This window comes from Artemia sp. Qi Xiang Cuo, chromosome 1 (assembly GCF_049724085.1).
Source record: "Artemia sp. Qi Xiang Cuo chromosome 1, ASM4972408v1, whole genome shotgun sequence".
NCBI classification, from domain to species: Eukaryota; Metazoa; Arthropoda; class Branchiopoda; order Anostraca; family Artemiidae; genus Artemia; species Artemia sp. Qi Xiang Cuo.
In genome coordinates this window covers 98,638,151-98,660,096 of record NC_142794.1, presented here as the reverse complement: position 1 = coordinate 98,660,096, position 21,946 = coordinate 98,638,151, and the positions used below count along the sequence as shown (strand labels likewise).

Genomic DNA, 21,946 nt, shown 5'->3' with positions numbered 1-21,946 from the left:
TTTTAGCATCGACCCAGGAAAAAGTGTTTGAGCTTTCTAACAATTCCTAGACTCCTCGATATCTACCTTTTAATTTGACTAATATGACGCCTGAAGGAGAGATTCTAATCAAGCAACATACACAGGAACCGAACCTAACAATCCCTAGGTAAACTTAGAAAAATCCCTTGAAATATGAATTTCCGAAAGCTTAAGGAAAAACTGAGGAATTGGCGAGGAAATCAGGAAATTTTACTTAGCAACATTTAGTACCAGGCCAAACGCTTCAAACCACAGAATCGCTCTCTCGAACAATACACTCAACTTAATACGGATCTCAGACTTTGTTATGACAGCAGTGCCAAATGTACTGTCTTCAGTGAAGGCAACTAGAATGTCGTCCCCAGTTGATGGATATCTAATTGTATGGGTCTGGAAATATTCGGGGTCACAAACACGACAGCAAACTGTTTGTTTTTGGTTCATAACCGTAAAAATAAGATTATTAACATAAATAAAGAAAATAAATGGCCCTAGAACTGAGCCTTGTGTGACCCCGGGCTCAACCTGAGACGGTGAGCGAAAAAGGGGATCCACAGACCAATAAGAACCAAACCAAGTACTGACATTCTCTCTTATGCCGTAATTAAAACAGTTAAATTTGGTTGGTCAAGGAATCGAAAGCATTTCGAACGTTCAAAAATATAGCAACAAGAATCAGACCTGAATGAAGAGCTGAACGCAGAAAATTTTAAAGAGTAGCACAAGGATGCTCAGTTGATTCCTTTGCTCGGAAGTCAAAACTGAAATTAAGAAAAAATCCTTCATTTCTAAAAACGGAAGTAGATGAGAAAGCATAGCCTTTTCAAAAATTCGCCTAAATACAGACAATAAAAATATCGGCCGAAAATTAGCTGTATCACTCCGAGGTCCAACTTTATACTAAACAATCACTCGAGATTGCCGAAGCAGACTAGGAAAATCTCTATTTTCAAAATATATATCTCCAAGTCTTTTCAAGAGAGAGACATATTAAAGGAAGATTAATTTCACTGTTTTGGTGGGTGACAAATTCATGACCAGAAGACGCTGAACCTTTTAACCCACTGACAAGTCTACTTAGCTAAACCTCAGAAACAGGCTCCTGGATCATCGATTTCAAGTAAGTCGGACAAAGGTACGGTTTGAAATCAGGCTCAAAAGACGGTAGCTTACTGAAGAAGCAGTTGATTTATCTCAGCTTTGCAAAATAGAAGGTACATGCCTTTTGAACATGAATACAATCTGAAGAACAGGGGTAGTAACCATCAAACTTCGAGGGATGCAAGAAGGCGGGGACAAAGGTTTGAGGAGAGAAATAATTACTTGCCATGTTTTCTGAATCTTCTCTTCGCAATTCAAAAACCCCTCAAAATAATAAAAGCGATGTGAAGATGAGTCAAACTGCATCGAAAAGAGTTTGGCGATGACTTTCTAGACTTGTAAATTTTCAAAAGAGCATCTTTTCTTCTCAAGCTCCTGACAAGGGCCGGGATCATCCATTGTGAAGGAAAAGATCCACTGATATGTACCATTTTATATTTTTGGCGGGTCGACACCAACAACTTTTAATCGAATATAAAGAAATAAAATCATGGTGTCTCACTTTCAGCACTTTTTGGCGAAGTGAACAAAGTTTACAATAACACTCCATCTTCATCAGTCAATGCAGAACCAGGTATTCTTTTGCCATTACAGCCTGTTCGAATTAGCCTTTGGCAGCAATTTGAGAAAAACAAAGGTCGCTTTGCGAAATTTTAATTAGCTTGAATAGTATAACATAAAGGGCGACCCACAACATTAAGAAAAAACGACAAAAGAGTACTACCTCCCCCAGTACAGCTATTGGCCTTTCCCATTTTTCCCATTTTTTAGCCTTTTCTTCCAAAAATCGAGCTTTGGCAGTATATCTGAAAAACATACAATTTCACAATAATTTCTCCAGAAGAGTATGACAATTTTCAAAAATATCGCATTGATTGTAATAGAAAGGCCATTCAATAAGTAACGATAAGAATCGCTTTGGCTCAGTAACGCCTTATTTAATCAGTTTTAAACTTTCGTTACTTTTCAACACAGTCCCTAGCAACAATTATGCACTTTTTCGAATTTGGTTTGATGTCAAAGCCACTTTTGCCTCTGATTTTTAACTTTTTCATAGGATCAAAAATGTTTTTGCGTAGAGCCTCTTTAAGGGGTAAAAACAAACAAAATTTGATAAGTGAGATGAGGGCTCTAGAGGCAATTTAAAACTGTTTCATTTTGTCTCTCGATTTAGCACTGCCACATGTGAGCGCGTATAACCAAGAAGAAGTGTTAAACCCTTAGTAAAGAGTCTATGAAATTTCCTTGGAATGGCAGGGCTTACTTTTTGTAATAATATCACTGTAATACCGACTGTTGATGGTTCGTTGATCTTCAGTATGGTCACCATAGCTCTGTTTGTATGAATTCCAGGATACTGTAAGCATGAGTTAAGGCCTACCAGTAAAACGACAAGGACTCTTGGAAAAATGTATGACAATTTGCCAATGCGCGCCAAGAGTCCTCATCGTTTTACATGACAATGCGGACTCTTTGTCATGACGAGGACTCTTCATGACAATGCGCGCCCTCATATGGTACTGCTAAATTATTAAATAGTACAAAAACTACAGAGGGAGATCCTTCAAAATCCCCCCTCTTGCCCAAATCTCGCCAAGCATACTTTAATTTGTTTGGACCTCTTCAAGAGGCTCTGCGCAGATAAAATTTCCGGTGAAGAAATTAAAGATTCGGTGCAAGAATAGCACCAATATTAAACTAAAAAATTGATTTCAGAGTATAAACAAATTAGATCAATGACGGAAAAAGTGCATGTATTACAATTACAATATAAAAGAAGTTTCACTACCTTTTGAGGTCGGCACGAATTTTTTTTTTTTCAATTTCAAAATCACTTTGAGTATTGATGCAAAAAAATTATTTTTAAAATACTCAGATTACAGTTCGGAGCCAGACATTATAAATATTAGTTTTCATTGCTATCTATAATGTTTGTAGGTGTATTAAAACGTAATTACTTTTTATATGCCGTTTGTGCTTTTGGCCTGCAAAACTGTGTTGCACATCACGGTTTCTATGAAGATGACAAATGCATCATGCCGAAATAGATTGCCCAAGAGCATTCTACACAATTACAGATATAATAAAACACCCTAAAAATTTGAAAGGCCTCTGCTGTGCAGAAATCTTTTGTTTATTTTAAATGGAAATCTTTACAACCAACTATATCTAAAAGAAAATTAGGTTTAATCAGAAATTGGATTATTAATGAAAAAACCTTTCCGGGTCCAGGGACCTCAATTATTTATCAAATAAATGTCCTTTTATGCTTTTCATATATTGTTTTTGTTTCCCTTTAATCTTATTCCTTTTTTTTTTCATTGATAATTTCTTTTAATTCTTTAAAATTTGCTCATTAGCTAAGGTTGAAAATCTACAGCTACTGATGGCTCACTTGGCTGGTTACACGGCGATTTCCTACCGCCTAATGCTGTGAGTTCTAAAAGGTGTAAACTCTTTTATTGGATTTGCAGCGTTTTTTATCTTGAGGTAACTGCTATTCTCAAGTTGTCAGACTACCATAAAGTACACACCCCATGTAAATATAAGAAGATTTTCGCTTAAAATTGTCAGTTCTGTTTTTGTATTCAGGGTTAACAGTAAGTATCTGTGATTGTGTTCTCATTATTTTTCTACCATTGGCCAGGGTGTTAGGTAATGAGATTTATACCTGATACACTTCTTTGGCAGTATTACCTCCTAAGTTGAATCGGGTCTACCATGAAGAACAAGGTACCTAGAGACACGGCGTTGCAGATTAAAAGGGATTTTACATAAATACATAAATTAACCATTCTGTCATACCCATCGCTTACCCCCCTGTCTAAATTGGCTCCAAGTTTGGCAGCCTAAGGTAGCTACTGACTACTATCAGATCAAGGTACCGTCAATTCACAGTGATTTTGAGTATTATTTTTTTCCAAGACGGTTTTCTCCAAGTGACGCCCCAGACCTCAGTTTACCCCCCGCCCAACTGAAACTTGGCGTCTTCGAAAATCTTGTGAGAACTAAGACAGACCTGGATAATTCAAGCATCCACAGAAATATATGTTTCTTTATTATACCATTGCCATTATGGAACTATGGCTCATTTTCCATTTGGGCATTTTCACTTGACTTGTGAAAATGTATCATGTGAAAATGTGAAAATGGATATGTATCATATCCATTAGACTATTAAAAAAAGAAGTTATGTCTCTAACACTGTTAGATCATCAACACATTTCCATTTAACGTAAAATAATCCCAATGTTAAGTATCATAGCAAGAAATAATAATGAACCCAAGGCCGTATCCAGAGAAGGTTATGGGGTTCCAACCCCCCTCTAAACGTAACAAAAGTGAATATGGACGAATTTCTGATGCGTTTTGTGAAGTTTCTTTTTGTAATCCTCCCCCTCCCCCCCCCCCCGAAAAAATCCTTTTGTAAAAAAAAATTAGAAAAAACCCTCTTTTTCACTTGACTTGTGAAAATCGGTTCCAACTTTGCCCCCCTCCCTCCAGGATGTCGAAGAAATTACGTGTTTGAGCTCCATATATAACTATACAGGTTTTTTCCAAGAACGATTCCCCAAAATCTGCAATAAAAAGCTTAAAATATACCAAAAGATGTAAAATTTATAGCTTTACGTGGAAGTTGTATTTGTCTTTGGAAGTCAACAGATTGTTAATTTTGTTTTTTCAATGAAAAAAGTGTTCAAAAACTTAACAAATACCTTATTTATTTTCGCGATTTAATATGACAAACTCGAGGACAGTCATTTTCATGACAGGTCAGGATGAAACATGGGTCAGGGAGAGGTAAAAACGTTTTATTTTGGTGTCTTTGCTATTTGAAAAAAAAAACAAGCACCATGTTTAGAAAGCAACCAGATATTTAGAACGCTTTTTAACTTTGGGAGGAGGTAGCAAGGGACCAGAGGAGGAAAAGAGAAAAAAGAAATCGGGTGAATCAGCAAAAAAGGGACAGTTTTTAGTAATGATTGACAAGGGAACAAGATTCAAGTTTGACAAGATGACAAGGGAACAAGTAACTCGTAGGGAAAATTTTGGTTAATACTGGTTTTTTAATTGAACTAAATCGTACTGAATGAAATTTAGTAGTTATCAAAATAGCAGCCGAATTATTGAATTAAAGGTACCCAAATATTTGTTCCAAGCGTTGGAGCATAACTAATTTTGTTTCTTTTTTTTAGACCAAGGTGAATTATCAAGCAAATCAGGAATTTGTTGAAAGGTTTATTAGTTAGAAACGGCGTTGAGAAGCAGCTAGATGCCACATAAACGAAGTTTAATTCCTGCTCTTGTAAAATGTTATAATTCTGAAGTGTGAGAAAAATTATAACGTAGTCCTTACAAGCCCTATAACATAAGTCCTTACTTATATGAATTCAGTAATGAAATGACTTAAAAGATTTTGTTTCATTTGTCTTTTTGTCCATTTAATTTCAAGGTGGTTCCATTTTTTACAACTAAATGATTTGGATTTGAAATACCAAAAATGAATTTTTAGCTTCATCACTTTTTTATCTTCCCATCGACCAGGGTTGTCTTCAGAGAAAATTTTAATAATCTTCCATTGTCCACCCATAATAGTTCTACAATCAGAAAGAAGCTGCTATCTTCTGAATACCCGTATTGCATTTAGTCAAAGTTTCTAATTTCCTATATAGCTACAAATAATGATTAAGTAACATTCTTCGCGGGACATACCCCTTTCAGACCTTTTGGATTAATAACATTTTTCGTCTTAGTAGAATTTTTTTTTACTTCAGCTGGCCCTAGTAATACATGTTGTATGGATGAAAAAAAAGGATTTTTTTTGGGGGGGGGGGGCAGGTTACAAAAGGATTTTTTCGGGGGATAGAAGAGGGGTAACACAAAAACTTTAATAAACGCCTCAAAAGTTTGTTTATATTCATTTTTATTACGTTTTTACGTGTCAGACCAACATTTCAGGGAAGGGGGGAAGGGTTCAAAGCTCCTACCCCCTCCCCTGGATACGGCCTTAACCGTTCCCCTGTCATCATAATTCCAGGTAATCCTTTCACATTTATAGTACACTACTTCTTTGAATTTTCAACTGATTGGCCTAAATAAGGATGGCGGCGCAAGATGAATAAAAAGGGGCTTACCTTTTGTTCTTTCAGTTTCAAGGCCGCAGTCTCGTACAATGGTTTCATGCGCTTACAGTGGCCACACCATGGTGCATAAAACATAACAAGAGTAGAAGGGTTCTCCTGCAAGTTGTTTAAATGAGTAGGTAGATTAACTTTATTTGCAGATTAATAGAAGCAACTTTTTATATAATCAACATTATATAAATTTTGTATAGCCACAAAGGTGCGCAGAGTAAAGGATGTCTTTTTTAGTATTTTTTTATAACTAAGTCATTTCCCCTTTTTTTTCAGAGTTAATGTTTCATTTGCATAGAAGTCACTTTTTAAAGCATGCGTTTTCTCAGGCGCCAGAGACATTTTTTGCGTAGAATGGAGCATAAAACGATAAAATATTCTACCAACCTCTAGCAGACAAACGCAGCTATATCGTCAATGTCACCCCTAAAGGGCGTACCTGATATTTTAAGACTTCTGACCAAAACCGTTTTCTAACCTAAGGGGAAGATCAGGAGAGCAATGTCTCTTCGATCCCACTTTGATCCTCCTGGTTTGTTTTGGCTTTCTGATCTTCCCTTTGAGAACAGCTTGACAAACTTAGTTATCAGCAGCTTGAAAATTTCTGACGCGATTTTTAGATAGGGCGATGAGTGTCTGCATAAATTGAAATGTTTTAGTTCACGGACCAGCCAAATTGTGTTGAAATAAGTAAAACCCTTTATATAACAATAAAACAAATTTATTTCTGAAGAAATAGGGGGACGAGGGGTAAAAAAAATGGCAACAGTAAATTGTATTAACTACAAACATCATGTCAATGTAAACTGGACAATTGAAATACTAAACAAACTGTTGAAATTGCTAGATTTCTCTTCAGATTTATGCATTAACCGAACGCAAAATATTTTTTTTTTCGACAACTTAAACATTGAAATACTAAAAAAGAATATTGCACCTCGTAACGTCTTACTAAATTATGGGTATACCTAGCCTGCATTCAGGTATAAGGAATTCTGTTTATAAGATAGCTTTAACGAATTAAAGCCAAATATGAAACTCAGCTACTTTACTCTTTGGGAGGAGGGGAGGGTAGTACTCCTCATTTCCTCGGCAAAAAAGGTAAAGAAAAACTACGAAAACAGTAGAGTCATTCTTTTGCTCTAAGATCTTACATCTAAGATATCACATCTTTCTGCAAAGATTTATGTTCTTTTGCTCATCTTTGTTCTAAGATCTTACACCTCACTGATGTTAGCAAAAAGTGTGAAGACCGCCACTGTTCTGCCATATAGAACAATGATGAGAGAACTTTGATGATATACTCATCATTGTTCTCAGACCGCTGATCAGAGCAGAATGATGAAAGACGTTTGTACAAGAACGCTTTAAGATGTAAGATCTTAGTGTTAAGATTTCACTTTTAAGCGTTCTTTGTCAAAAGATGTAAGATCTTAGCACAAAAATGAGTAAAAGAACTGGAAATCACTGGAAATCTGAATAATTGTCATTCTCTCTCCGTCTCATTTCAGTGTTTTTAGAGAATTAAAATTGTTTAATGAAATTTATCTATTTCATGCCCGGTAAAAAAACCATTGAGAGCTTTTATAAATTAGACTTTTATTTCTTGCAAGCTACTTAGGATTTCAATCCTGTTTTTTGTGTGTCATTTTTTTGCTTTGAGTAAGGTGCTAGTTTTTCAGAATTCTACAAATACAGGAAAATATCACGAGCCAGTTTATTTGAAACAGTATTCCAGATTTGACTTTTTGATTGTCCTAAGAGATTGTACTAAGACTTTTATATCACCTATTGTATCTGAATTCATTAGAAACATACAGGAAAATAGTTGTAATTGTTTGTTTTTTTGGGGGGGGGGGGAGGGTCTTATTGATGTACTCGGTAATATGGAACCCTGTGTCAACTGCAGCAAACTGTCGCAGGGCACGGAATTTGATTCCAAGAAGTAAATTTCGGATTATAGCGAATTATGCCAAGACAGTTTATGTTCATCAAGGTTTTATGTTCCCTGTGCACGTTGTTTTTGTTGTTTTTCGGTAGTCTTAAGAAACTGAAAATTTCATACATAAGGAACTTTTTATAGATTTCAAGTCACCTCAAATTTGGGTTGGAAGCAGGGATGATGCGAATAAACCACAAAGAAAACTGCATGATCAAAAGAAAACCGCAAAAGTGTCAACATTTAATATTAAATTCATGCTCCAATGGGATAACAGTTTGTTCTGTTTTTTTTATTCGTAAATACTCGAATACGTAAAAAAAAAAGTTGCCAGTCCTTCAACAGCCTGCTAACATCTGTGTATCGTTACTTACATAGAGAGAAACAGTCAGCCAAAAAAATAGGGTAAAAATAAAACCGTGGGCTCTGTTTTCGCCCTCCCTCGCCCCTGAAATCTCAAAGTTTACCCTACAGTTTCCCATATTTTAAATAAAATTTGCTAGTTTTTAATTTTTACCCCTTTCATATGAAATAAATTCCTACATTTACAAAACAAGCAGTTAGATGGAAGTAGGGCTTTTTTTCTGAAGAAAATAAGAGGTTTTTTTGAAAAAAAGAGAAAATGAGGTTTTTTCCAAACCTCATTCAAGGAGCTGTTTGGAATCCTCATTCCAAACAGCTCCATATTTTTTACATGATGGAAACGCGCAGTGGTCTTAAAAATTCTTTCTTACGTAGATAATTAGTTAATAACTAAATACACCTTTAATTATATGACCTTCATTCAGTATTAAAGTAATTTTATAGTTTTTTTTTAATACCTTTAGGAACTGATCAAAGTTCTCCGAATTTAGATGTTCTACGTCACTTTCTACATCTGACCACTCTTCTTCTTCTTTAGGCTTTACTAAAGGTTGATCTGGGTTACGCATAAACCCAACAATAGCATCCTTATTATTATCCCCTTCATACGTCCTTGGCATTTCTCCTGGCCTGAAAGAGATCAATATGTTCATTGAGGGGAGATATCCAGACAGTAGCTGTCTTGCAACAAGCCCTTCGTGAGAGGGACCAAGTATTCTCTTCCGGATAACAGGGTGGGGGGGGGGGGTCTCTGTGCAAATAATGTTTAGGGTGTTGCCCTAACGACTAGTAGTCATTTTAGTTTCTTGCCCTTGTTTAACTTTTTATTCAGGAAACAAACACACAAACAGGTGGATGGGTGTACAGAAATATATACATATCACATAACTATATAACAATACCATATTTTTAAAAGAATTTAACAAAAAATGTCTTATTTTTAGCTTGAATAGTTTTGTTTATTCAGAAGAAAGACAGGCACGAAGGCAGTCCCTCAAATAAGGTTTCAATTTTCTTTAAATATATCTTAAGACTTAAAACATACTAATCAAGAACGTCTTGAATGAAAACCCACATGGATGGCCAAAAAGCATTATTTCGAAAAAAGATTTTGATAGAATTTTCTGAAACTGTGCATGCATTTAAACTTCAAGTTCAGATATTTATTACTTCAAATACATCATATAAAACACTCGAAACCAACATAAAAGATAAAAATCCCGTGGTTGGACCTATCTTATAACCATCTATTATCATAAAATATTTTCAATAAATAGAAAAAAAAATTCATTTGGTCACAGAAAAGACGAAATAATTACCCTTAAAAAAAGTGAAGAAAAGGTTAACATTTTTTATCTTTTGCCCAGAACTAGTCCTAAATTTTTAACGTCCTATTCAAGAGTGTCTTGATTGAAAACCCAGATGGATGGAAAAATCAAGTTTTGATATTTATTACTTCAAATAAATTATATAAAAGACTCGACAGCAATATAAGATAAAATTCCCGTGGGTAGCTCTATTCTTCTAACCATCTTTTAACATAAAATATATTCAATAAACAATAACACAGACTAAATTATAATTTCGTCACAAAAAAAGAAGAAAAAATGAATCTTAAAAAAAAGTAAAAACGGTTAACATTTTATTTTTTTGGCCAAGAACTAGGCATAAATTTTTAACGTCCTATTCAAAAACGTTTTGATTTAAAATCCAGATGGATGGCCAGGGGCGTAGTGCCAGCATTTTTACTGAGGGGGGGGGGGAGAATTTTATTCGAGCGCTACTGAAGAAAAATTCCCCTTTACCGAAGACGCTGCTTGGTTAGATTCAAATTATTACACGATACATAATGAACAATAAACACACATTAAATAAACATAAAATTAAGTACTGGTGATCAAACTTTTACTAAAATTATCAGCAATGAAATGCTGCAGGCGATAGTAGTATAGTTTAAACAACCTTTTGCGTGGGCTAAGGTGAATTTCACATACATTCGGTTTTTTCAGCAGGCTTCGTCACTAATGTTGAAGTACCTATCACCCGTCCACTTCCCCAGCCCCCCATCCTTGCACAGGATGCTCAATCTTATAGTTGAGCCAACCACCATTCTAACAGCCTTGTGTATCGTGCTATTCAATTGCACGCAATTTTGAACAGATTTTGACTGTAACATTAAATTTTTTGTGCTTTTTCGGCAAAACAGATATCTTTTATATCCTGAAGTCCGCAAAAACACAGTAGCTCAGACATGCAGCGTTAAAAATCGAGCTTATAGCATTCACACACAAAGCTTACACTGTCTTTATTCATTTCGTTTGCACCTAGCATTATGGTGAAGTTGTTCAAAACGTCCAAAAGGTTCTCTTCTAGCCTACTAATAACAGCCAATATTTTCGCTTCTTTTACTTGTTTAACTATTTGTTTTTTATTTGATCTCCGATTTCAGATAATAATTCATTCTGGATTGTCAGTTTAATGTATAGAAATTCTTTTTCCGTTCAACGAAGAGCTGTTGAACCACATCACTGTCTTTAGAGCCAAGTTCCATGAGCTTCAAAAAGTTCCCTGTTTTTTGAATCCGTGGTTTCGTCATGGGCTTGTAATGTGATAACCTGCCTACCACGAAATATCAATGATTCATATACCGATTTTAGATACAACGATTTTGTTGCACCTCTTTGGAGAATTTAATGTTCATTTTTCATCAACAAAACCAGTTTTGTTCGATTCTTTAAGAGACATGTTGAACAGCATTTGTCAGGTGAGTTGAAAACAAATAAAAAGTTATTTTTGAAATCAAGGGATGGGGGGAAATCCAGAAGGCAATACCCCCCCCCCGGTGATTGGCATCACTGGAACTAGTTTCAATAGCAACAAAAGCGTAATACCGTTCAATACTCGGGATATTAGGTTCTTAGGCCTCTGTAGGTCCGAATTCACTCGGCACTGCCCAATGGGATAACCTTGACTAGGTATCAAATAATTCCTCAATCTAGCTTAAAACAAAAAATTAACATACCATAGTCTAATTCAGATATCGAAAAACTTCTTTCTCACTATAATGTATTTCAAGCACTGGACCTACCAACAAGAGCAAAATTCTCCCTGGTTGATGTTAAGCTGAGCTTGTATAAGAAGTAGATGACCTATTTCCTTGATGACAAGACTTCGAAGGCGGTATATTTGTATAAATATTAATGCGGATGCGCAATGGACCACCACTGTTTTCTCGTTTTTATGTATTAGAAACGTACTGGGATTAATTAAAAAAAATTATGTGCTCAAAGTAAAGAGCGGATTTGAAGCCTAAAACGAGCAACGGTTTTAAAATTGCTTAATGAATTATAGTTTTTGCTCCAAATTATTGGGGGGGGGGCAACTGATCCCCTCCCCAAACGATGCCACTGTAGATGGCCAAAAAGCATTGTTTTGGATGACAACGGCAATCTATCAACCGTAAAACGTTAAGCAAGCATACTAACCTTTTCTGTAGCATAGCTTTAAAAAGTAGGGTCAAATCAGTTTTTTATAAACCAAATTGTTTGATTTAGGGTCATCCAAACGGTTAATTAAACCATTTACTTAAACGGTCAATTTAACGGTCGTTCAGAAATTCATCTGAAAAACTCTAGCATATCTTTTTGTATCTTTTTACGTTTCGCAGCTACACTTAACCATTGTAATCAACTTTATTTCTGGTATCCTAAGCTTTGGGAGATTTATCTTCCAGTTCCAAAAGATTTTTTTAGTTGAATCTACGCCTTAGTTTTTCTGCTTTGTACATTTTGCATTGCCTTTACAATTCTTACAAATTACTACTTCTTACTAATTATGCAGCCTAATTATGCACTGAGTTAAAATATACATTTGGTTGCTCTGCTTGCCACAAATCCACTTTTGATCCTCATTTATTCCAAGTTTAAGCAACTCAGTCTTCATAACATCAATCTTCAAACCCATTCTCTCAATCTCAATCCCAAAACTTTCAAAAATTTATTCATTTCACTAACATTGTCAACTAGGACACTCAAAGTCATCCTCATAATCTACGAGTATACTTCATACCTCACAGTATACATATACCTCATAGTATAATAGTATAAGAGTATACCTCATAGTATACTCTTGGGTAATCATAGATACCAATTTCTACCCTAGATACCTTCCTTAGGACAGTCCCGTCGAAACAACCAGTATAAAACCAGAGGGGCATAACCCTTACCAAACCCTGATTCAACACCAAACCAACTACTAACCTCAGTTCCTAGTTTAAACGCAACAATATTGTTCTTGCGCATAGCACTGATCAGTTTCATATGTAACTGTTTGCTATATATCCAAGGACTGAAACTTCACAGAAGCTTATCTATTAGCTGAATCGAGTGCCTTTTCATAATCGATAAGACTTAGGAGAAAAAGGATCTAATATTAATTTAATAATTAATTATTAATCTAATAATTAATTAGGGATCTAAAAATTAATTATCAGGAACAGGGATCTAATATTTCAGTCCCTTTTGATTCATACAATTAAGATTCCAATATCTAAGAGTAGCAGAGTTTTACCTTCCTGTTCGACACCAAATTTTCATGACAGAGATCGGAGAAAACCCTGTTTTGCTCCTGATTCTAAAAATAACTGCTAACCTTACTCAACTGCATAATGGTGCTCCACTACACAGCACTAATCCCTTTAACAGAGTTATCTGGTATACTAATCGAAAACAATACCTTCACTGAAATATTTCCATTGGCTGAGTCAAAAGACTTTCTATTAACCCATAAAACTCGGGACCTGACCCATATAAACCTACATGGGTCAGGTAATTCAGATACTGCTCAATTAACAACTTTTTTTTCAATTTTAGACACAAAAACGGTGCTCGGCATACTCCCCCGCCCCCCCCCCCCCCCCGGGCTGGAAATCACCACCACGAAAACGCAATCCCTACATACCCTGATTCACATAAGAAGAAACCTTTTTGTGCAATTTGTCTAGATTTAGTTACACTGACATTAATTTTATTTTTTCGCCTTGCCAATTCTCGAATTGATTCGCCCAGGTTATACAAAGGAAAAACAAACTTACTTTAATAAAAATCTAGCCAAAAGGACAATTATTTTTAGTTGAATATCATTCTAAGATTACTCTCAAAGTTCAATTGACTTATTCTATCAACCTATAAGGTTCAATTGACCTACTATACATCTAGTTAATTAAACAGTCGCGGCATACAAATTTTGTACAAATAAGGTACCAAATACAATGCAAATTGATCCAAGTCAGAGCGTTTAAGAGTAGTAATGAGATGATTCATATGAACTCACCCTTGTTCAATTGTCAAACTTGATTTTGAGAATTTTATGTTTTTTTGTTCTCCAATTTCAATTTTTACAAGTTAAGAAAAATATAGTAAGGGCACAGGGAGTAATATACAAATAGTGATATAGTTTATAATAGTGATATAGTGATAGATAAACTACCAATATAGTTTAAATGTAAACCAAAATGTCCAGACGATGATAGTTTTCTGTTTAAAACCTATTAAAACTCATTGAGCTCAACTTTACTTATAAGATTGAGTTTAGCAGGAGTCCCACTCAGCTGAGTGGCTGGTATTTCCGAGAAAGAATCAATAAGGAAAAAAAAAACGTTTCGCAAGAAGAATCGCCATAAGGTTAGTTACGCTCGAGTGGGTGAATTTTTTGAATGGATTACACCAAAAAAAAAAAATCGGCCGATGTTGCTCATACTATGAATCAAAGAGAATAAAGATATTGCGCTTGGTAGCAAGCATCCAAAACTAATGAAGTTTTTCGGTTACTAAAAAAATATCGCAAAAGAATCGATTTGGCATGTTACATCGTATTTCCTAAACCGAAAAGAAACAAAACTCGTACTTGAAATACATAAGCGTAGGGAAGCCAGTGATATTATGCATGTATCTAATTTTGTCGTTTACAGGTTTGTTGACATCCATAGCAGCCAAAACAGCTTCAGTTTTCAGCTCGGTCGCTGCTTTCGAATAATCAGGCTTCATTCTCTTGCAGAATCCACACCAAGGGGCGTAAAACATGACCAGTATTGGTTTCTTTTCAGTTTTCAAGAGCTTCAAATAGCTCTGAAAATAATAAAACATTCATTAGAAAAAGACGTGGGAATGGGAGTTTACATATTAGACAACGGCGTCTAATATGACTAAAATGTGGGACCGGGATCCTCCCATATCCCCAAAATGGATCAGAAAATTGAAGACAACAAGTAAATATTATGACTATAAGCTCAAAAATTTTACTTATTTGCCTTTTAAATACAATAGAAAGACCGGAGCATTAAAGAAGAAAAATCAAAAATGAAAATTAACAAAGCAAATATGATAGCATGTACTAACCCATAAACAACTGCAATTTTTGAATCTGTGATGGAATAATTGTTGATATATCTCGAGCTTCACGTCGAAAGCGGTTGGAAAAGGTTAAAACACATTTTTATTACAAAAATTATTGAAGCATAGGAGGCAGGTATTCAGCAAAACATGTGAGTGATCAAGACTTTAACACAAGCGGGTATAAATGTCAATAGGGAGACTTAGGGATGAGACCTGGTCAACCCTCGCAAAAACTGAAGTATGCTGCATGGGATGATTAAAAATCTTTCCAATTATCAATTTGAAAAACTTCTCCACAAAATAAGTTTTTCAAAGACAATTAAAGAGTTCCATTAAACCAAAAATGAGCAGAAATAAAGTCAAATAATCTTCTAAGCGTAAAACTACCATAATCACCATCAATAAATAAACGAAACAAAGAACGAACAGAAATTGCAATAAATAACCAAGTCAAACTCATAAAGAACAGAAATTGACATTAATAGGGCTGGCCCCCCCCCCCCCCGCCCATGCCTTCTGAAAACCAGAACATAATTTGCACCTGAAAACAAAATACATATTTAATGTTTTCATTTTTCAACTTTATTCAATTAAAAATTAATAAGACTTGGGGAATAAATATCAGTATATGTGTATTAAACTGTCAATCAGCATTCATATGCTGTAAGTAAAGTAATTTTTTTTTTCAGTAAAGTGCAGATTATCTTCAGAAGGCATGAGAGCTGTCAGTCCTACTCATGCTAATTCCTGTTCGTTTTGAGTTTTGACTTGGTTGCTTATTGTAATTTCTATTCGTTTTGGGTTATTTATTTATGGTGATTTGTGATAGTTTTACGCTTGGAAGATTATTTGACTTTGTTTCTGGTCATTTTTGGTTTAAAGAAAAAAGGATCAGAAAAAGGGTAAAAAATAATAATAATACGTTATGCCCACATCGCTCTCTACTTAACAATTTATAATCTACCTGAAATGAATTACTTAAGAATGACAAAGAATAGAAATATGCTCAATAGTCCAACTTGGGCTGAGGATATTACCAGCAAATGAAACAAAAGACTGTTAAGAATGAGTAAACAATAACGATATTTTTTACGATATTAAACAATAACGATTTTTTTAGTTGAATCTACACCTTAGTTTTTCTGCTTTGTACAATTTGCATTGCATTTACCATTCTTACTAATTACTAATTCTTAATAATTATGCAGCCTAATTATGCATTGGGTTAAAATTGGGGTGGTGGAGGCAGGTAATATATGCATTAAAATGAAAATAAGCTGTTTTTAAACGGATCCGAGGAAAAAGACTGGAGGTAGGGGGAGGTCACCAGGGTTTAAGTTTGACATTGCAAATTATCCACAGTGTTTGTTTTTTCTTCGTAGGTGAGGGGGGGGGTATATAATCTGTTGATAATATACCCCCCATAAGTGAAATATAATCTGTTGATAATTCTTTTTTACCGAATCAAATTATTTCTACTTTATTATCATAATTATTGTCATTTTACTAAATTGGTTTTGCTTTCCTCAGTTGTTCCCTCTTTATAATCTGATTGTTATATATTTTGCATTATTCCATTTTAATATTATAATCTTTTGCATTCTTATTATAGTAAATTATTTTCTCTTCTCTTTTAGTTGCATCCAAAACCTTAGTTCAACTACTGTGTCCACTCCTGTGACTACTTTCCATCTACTGTTACATATATATATACATATATAATTATAAACGAAGTGTAGCATAACAGTCATGAGACTTGCGGTACGGCAAGCGATATGGCAACCCTGTGCTGTTGTCTATGACACAGCATGTGTACCAGGATGCTTTCATGGCTCAGTTCGAGTAAGTACTCCGTCCGTTAGCTAAGTGATTTATGAGACTACAATCAGGGGGATTGCGTAACCCGTTGTGCGTCACGGAATAGCTCAATAGTAACCGAAATTCTAAAAACCAGAATTTTGATATCAATAGATGCACCAACAGAATTGGCTTTTCATGCTGATTCTAAATATACAAGATTCATTAAGTTTAGAGTTGCCCATTAAAAGCTACGAGCCTAAGAAAATTTGCCTGATTTTTGATAAGCGGGTAAAATACCCCCAAAGAGTCATAGAATCTTAATGAAAACTGCACCCATCAGACTCAGCATATAAGAGAACTCCACTGTAAAAGTTGCAAGCTCCCATCTTAAAAAATGTGGATTTTTTTTTGCCAAAAGAAAGATCACGGTCGCGTTTTTATTCGTTTCTTTTTCCCAGGGATGATCATATTGAACCAATTATCCTTTAAATTTCTATTAAAGGATAAGATTTTTTTCTTTTCTTTTTTTTTGTTCCGTTGAGAAAGGCTCCCGGACGTGGGGCCGAAATACTCGGAGTATTTTTGTTTAATTAAGTGTTTATTTTATTGTATTCACTGCTTTATAAAAATTCAAACCCGTTTTTTCTTGCTTAATTTTTTTTTTTTAATATTGGAGGAGGGCTTACTCAAAATTATATAACTTTGCCTTTTATCCCAATATTGTCACAAAAATTAAGAAGAGAATTAAAAAAACATGATATAAATTCAGCATTTAAATCAGGACAAATTATAAGCTCTTTGTTAAATAAAGGGAAAGACAAGGTACCGAGAAATTTCCAAAAGGGAGTATACAAAATTCCATGCTCTTGTGGTAAATTTTATGTGGGAAGAACACAGCAGATTTTAGAAAATAGGCTACAGCAACACAAGAATGCCATAGATTGCTCTCTAAAACAAAATATAAAACTGGAAACTTTGGAGTCAGCTATTGTAAAACATGTTTATTATTTTCCTCATCAGAGTATTTTATTTGATCAAACAAAAATAGTAGATATGTCTGTAGGACTTTTACAAAGCTTCAGGTAAATTATAGCAATAAAAAATATAATATATGGGAGTATTAGTATCAATAGAGATGAAGGGTAATTTAGGATCAATTCAATTTATAATAGTTTAATTAAAAAGCAGGTAAGATTTTCAACCAGTACTGATTTTAATAATAGTTCTGAAACGAAAGATGACCTTGCGAACAAAGGTCAGAATGGGTTAAATGCTGGGAAAAGTAAACGAACTGCAGCTAAGGTTGCAAGCAAACGAATCCGTTCAATTTATAATTCAAACATTGGTTGATGAACTTGTGAGATTTAATTAGGGGTTATGGGCCGGGGGTTAGCTGACATTTATTGTTTTGGTATAAGTATAAATATATTCTTCATTTTTTGATAGATTACCTTTTATATACTGTAAGGAGGCGTGTTTGAATCAATATAGACATTCGATTTTGTTTATACGCCAGTGAATGGAAGTGTTTATTAAATATGTGAGTTTATCTCCTATTTATTTATATTTTTTCTTTTGTTGTTTTTTTTTTATTTTGATGTAAGTTCAGGTTTTTAAAAAGAACATTTTTTGTTTCATTTTTTTCTTCTTTTTTTTTGTTCCGTTGAGAAAGGCTTCCGGACGTGGAGCCGAAATATTCGGAGCATTTTTGTTTAATTAAGTGTTTATTTTATTGTATTCACTGCTTTATAAAAATTAAAACCCGTTTTTTCTTGTTTAATTTTTTTTTAATATTGGAGGAGGGCTTACTAAAAATTAAAATTCTAGTGTCCTTTTTAAGTGAACAAAATAAGTGGTCGTCATTTCGGGACTTTAGAAACCATCCAAAAGACTGTAACAGACATGATGGAAACCACAACGGATGAAGATTTCCAGCACTGCTGCAGACAGCTGGAACAACGTCTCTATAGATGAGTAGCAACGGTGAATGTCCGAAATACCTTCTTTTCTCCGTGGATTTAGTCAGCGTTGTCAGTCATTTTTTTTTCAGTTTAATACAAGGTTTTATGATGAAGGGTTAGGTTAGATTAGGTTTGGTTATGTCAAATCAGCTTAGACTAGATTATTAACTCATTTCTGAAATTTATTTCCAAATTTAACACAATCTAACATAACTTTAACTTTCACCGTCATAGCTTGCATAAGACTGAAAAAGCTGAGTCGCGAACCTAATTAAATCCAAGCAGAGAAAAGGGAATTTCGGACATTCACCGGTGATAGTCGACATTAACCAGATTTCGGAAAATTCACGGATTTCAGACATTCTATCACACGTTAAAGCGAAGGAGCTTCTTCTGAGCTTTTGGGACATTCTGTGGGACTATGGAGAGCCAAAGTGCTGGAGAAACTGCTTTCGTATGGGACAAAGCAAACCTTCTTTCAGAGGCAAACAGATGAAGGCCTTTTAGAAAGTAGTGGAACAGGTGAATCCTATTATCGGGCTGTCAGGTAATATCAGGTATATACCAGGCATACGTAACGGAAATTAAATAAAGAATGCCATGAAGATGTTCAGTTTTTCGCATTATTTCAAGGCCTTTGAACCAGGAACAACAACAAAAAAAACATTTTTATACCACAAGGACTACCAGAATTCGTAATTTCCCTGCAATTTATTTTTCCTTTGAAGCTAATAACTAAAATAATATAATATGTAAAGTTTTTTTCTCACGAATTACTAACCTGAGGATCGGCGAGATGTACAATATCTTGTGCAGCATCGTCCTCATCCCAAGGTATGTCTCCAAGAGGATCAAGAAGAAATGAATTTATAGAAGATACTGTCATCTTGCGATCATATTCTTTTTTAAATTCGCCCTCTTTATAATATTTCAATGTAGATGGCTCTGGTGTCACTTTTTGATTTTTACATATTTTTCTAGCTTCACTGAAAAAGAAAATAGAGAATAAAATAGAGAAATAAAATCAAATAGAGAATAGTAGGAGAAGGTGAAGATGACTATGAGGGGTAGCCCATAAAAATCATGATGTAACAAATTGAGTAAGATAGTTAAGTGGAAATAAACGAAACAATTGCACTTAAGGAAGGCTTCTTCTCTTCTATACAGGGATGAGGTGCGATTCCCGTGTCATGTGCCCTGAATCAGAAGAACTTTTAGTGTAGGAAAGAATGACGGATTTACCATAGATAAGAGAAGCAGTTGCTTTAGAACTGATTCATACGATTAAACAATTTAATTGATATTGAACCAATTATCAATTAAACGGAAAAGATGGTTTTAAGCTGTCTGAAAGATAGCGAAAGGATAGACAGGATAGAAGGACAACAATAAAGATAAGGACAGAGGGGTAAGAACAGAGGAAGAAAGCAAAGAAGGATAAAATAATGTTCATTTTTTTCAGAATCTCCTTCATACTGATTCTACATACCCCACTAGCAGGGCTGGATTTATATCTTTGGCACCCCTAGGACCAAGGGTTTTGGCGCCCCTAGGTCCAAGCAATTTTTTTTTGGGGGGGGGGGGGCGGCAGAGATTTACGGGGAAGTCCCCGAAAATTGGGGGATTGTGGAAGCACTGAACAGAACGCAACTGATGAGCCAAAAGTTATGCAAGAGGGGTGATACCGAGCTCTCAGCTGCCACTCTTGGGAGACATATGACAGTGCAATAGCGGCTATAGAATTCTTGTGTTGTTTTGAAATCACTTTTATGTAAACAGACAGCGCAGATGCAAAGTGCACCTGGCACTTTCAAGATAAATCACATCAGTACAGTTTTTGTTAAGAAAACAAAATCACTCAGTGTTTTTTTTTTTTTTGCGCCCCTAGGCCCAGGCCTAGTGGGCCTATGCGTAATTCTTGGCCTACCCACTAGTTACACTTTGTTCGCAGGAGATGGTAAAGTTCCTGGGCCAAAAAGAAGTAAACAACGAGGCGATTCTACAAAATCAAGGCATACTTCACACACTGAGATATCCCTTATCAAAAGTGATTTGGTTAGTTGTATGGCCTTTCGAACTAAAAAACCAGTTTTTAAAACAAAACAAACCAAAAGCTTGGGAAATCCTAAATGCAGACCCATGATCATGTTTTCCAACAACATTTTCAAATTAGAGTTGGACCCCATTTCTGTTACTGTCTTTTTACCGTATTCTTTTAGTTTTTGGGAGGGAAGGGTCTGGGGGTAGGGAAGGAGGAATAGAAAAAAAGGAGAAAACTGGCGGCAAAGCTTTAAGTAAAATCATATCGTCAAATTTACAGCATAGTTTAGAAACTCATGATCCCAACTGTCAGTTGCTCGCCTTATTTATTTAGAGAGAAAATTTTGAGATGGTTAGGACACATCCTGCAGATGAAGGATGATAAATTGCCAAAGATTGTTCTTGTTGGCCAACCATCTAGGATCAAACGACATGCAAATCGACCCCAAAGGTGGGAGGATATCATAAAGAAAGATTTAAAGTAAATTGTAGCTTCTTAGGAAGGTGTAAAGAGGGGAGTTATGAATAGATCGGGATGGAGGAGCATGCATAGCTGTATTGGTCTAAGGCGACTTAGTGATGCTATAAGTTGTTAGTAGTAGTCAGGATCGAGTCCTAGTTCTTTTTTTCGGGATGGGGGGAGTACAAATGGATTTTTCAGGGGGGAGGGGGTACAGACAAAACTTTGAAAAAAGCATCAGTTTGTTTTTATTCTTTTCTGTTGGGTTTTTACCAGTCGGACAAACATTTTGGGAGGGGTTCAAAGTCCCTAACCCCCTCCCCCTGGATACAGCCTTGGTAGTAGTAGTTTAGTTTAGAGTCTAAATCCATTAAAAATTTGCTCATTTGTAATTAATTTACAATGTTTAGGTCCTTTATTCTCTGTTCCTGGGAATATGCTCCGCAATCCCAAAGAATAATAAACCATCACAATACTGGCAATGCTATTCCCAATGAACAACCTTGGGAATAAGTTTCCTATAATATCAGCTTTTGATTCAGGTTACACAATAGTATTATGTATATATTTCAGTCTGTATGTATATTATTATCTATAGAATGGCCAAATGCAGGTCATGGTTAAGATTTGCAAATGTTGACCAAGATTTGCAAATGTTATTCAAATAAATAAGTCAATAAAATACCTAACAACAGCATTCATTTCACAGAAATATAAGTTTGCGATGAAAAATA

The 21,946-nt window shown here is 35.1% G+C and overlaps 1 protein-coding gene across 1 annotated transcript in view; it reads right to left on the bottom strand.

Moving 5' to 3' along the window:
* LOC148956982 (protein disulfide-isomerase A5) overlaps positions 1 to 21,946 on the bottom strand; it is a 70,895-nt gene that overhangs the window by 33,528 nt on the left and 15,421 nt on the right. Inside the window, exons 3-6 of the mRNA XM_089097122.1 lie at positions 19,494 to 19,698; positions 14,464 to 14,684; positions 9,018 to 9,189; positions 6,258 to 6,362 (exon numbers count right to left, since the gene is read on the bottom strand). Coding sequence (XP_088953248.1) covers positions 6,258 to 6,362; positions 9,018 to 9,189; positions 14,464 to 14,684; positions 19,494 to 19,698 — 703 coding nt within the window. The remainder of the gene's footprint in view (positions 1 to 6,257; positions 6,363 to 9,017; positions 9,190 to 14,463; positions 14,685 to 19,493; positions 19,699 to 21,946) is intronic.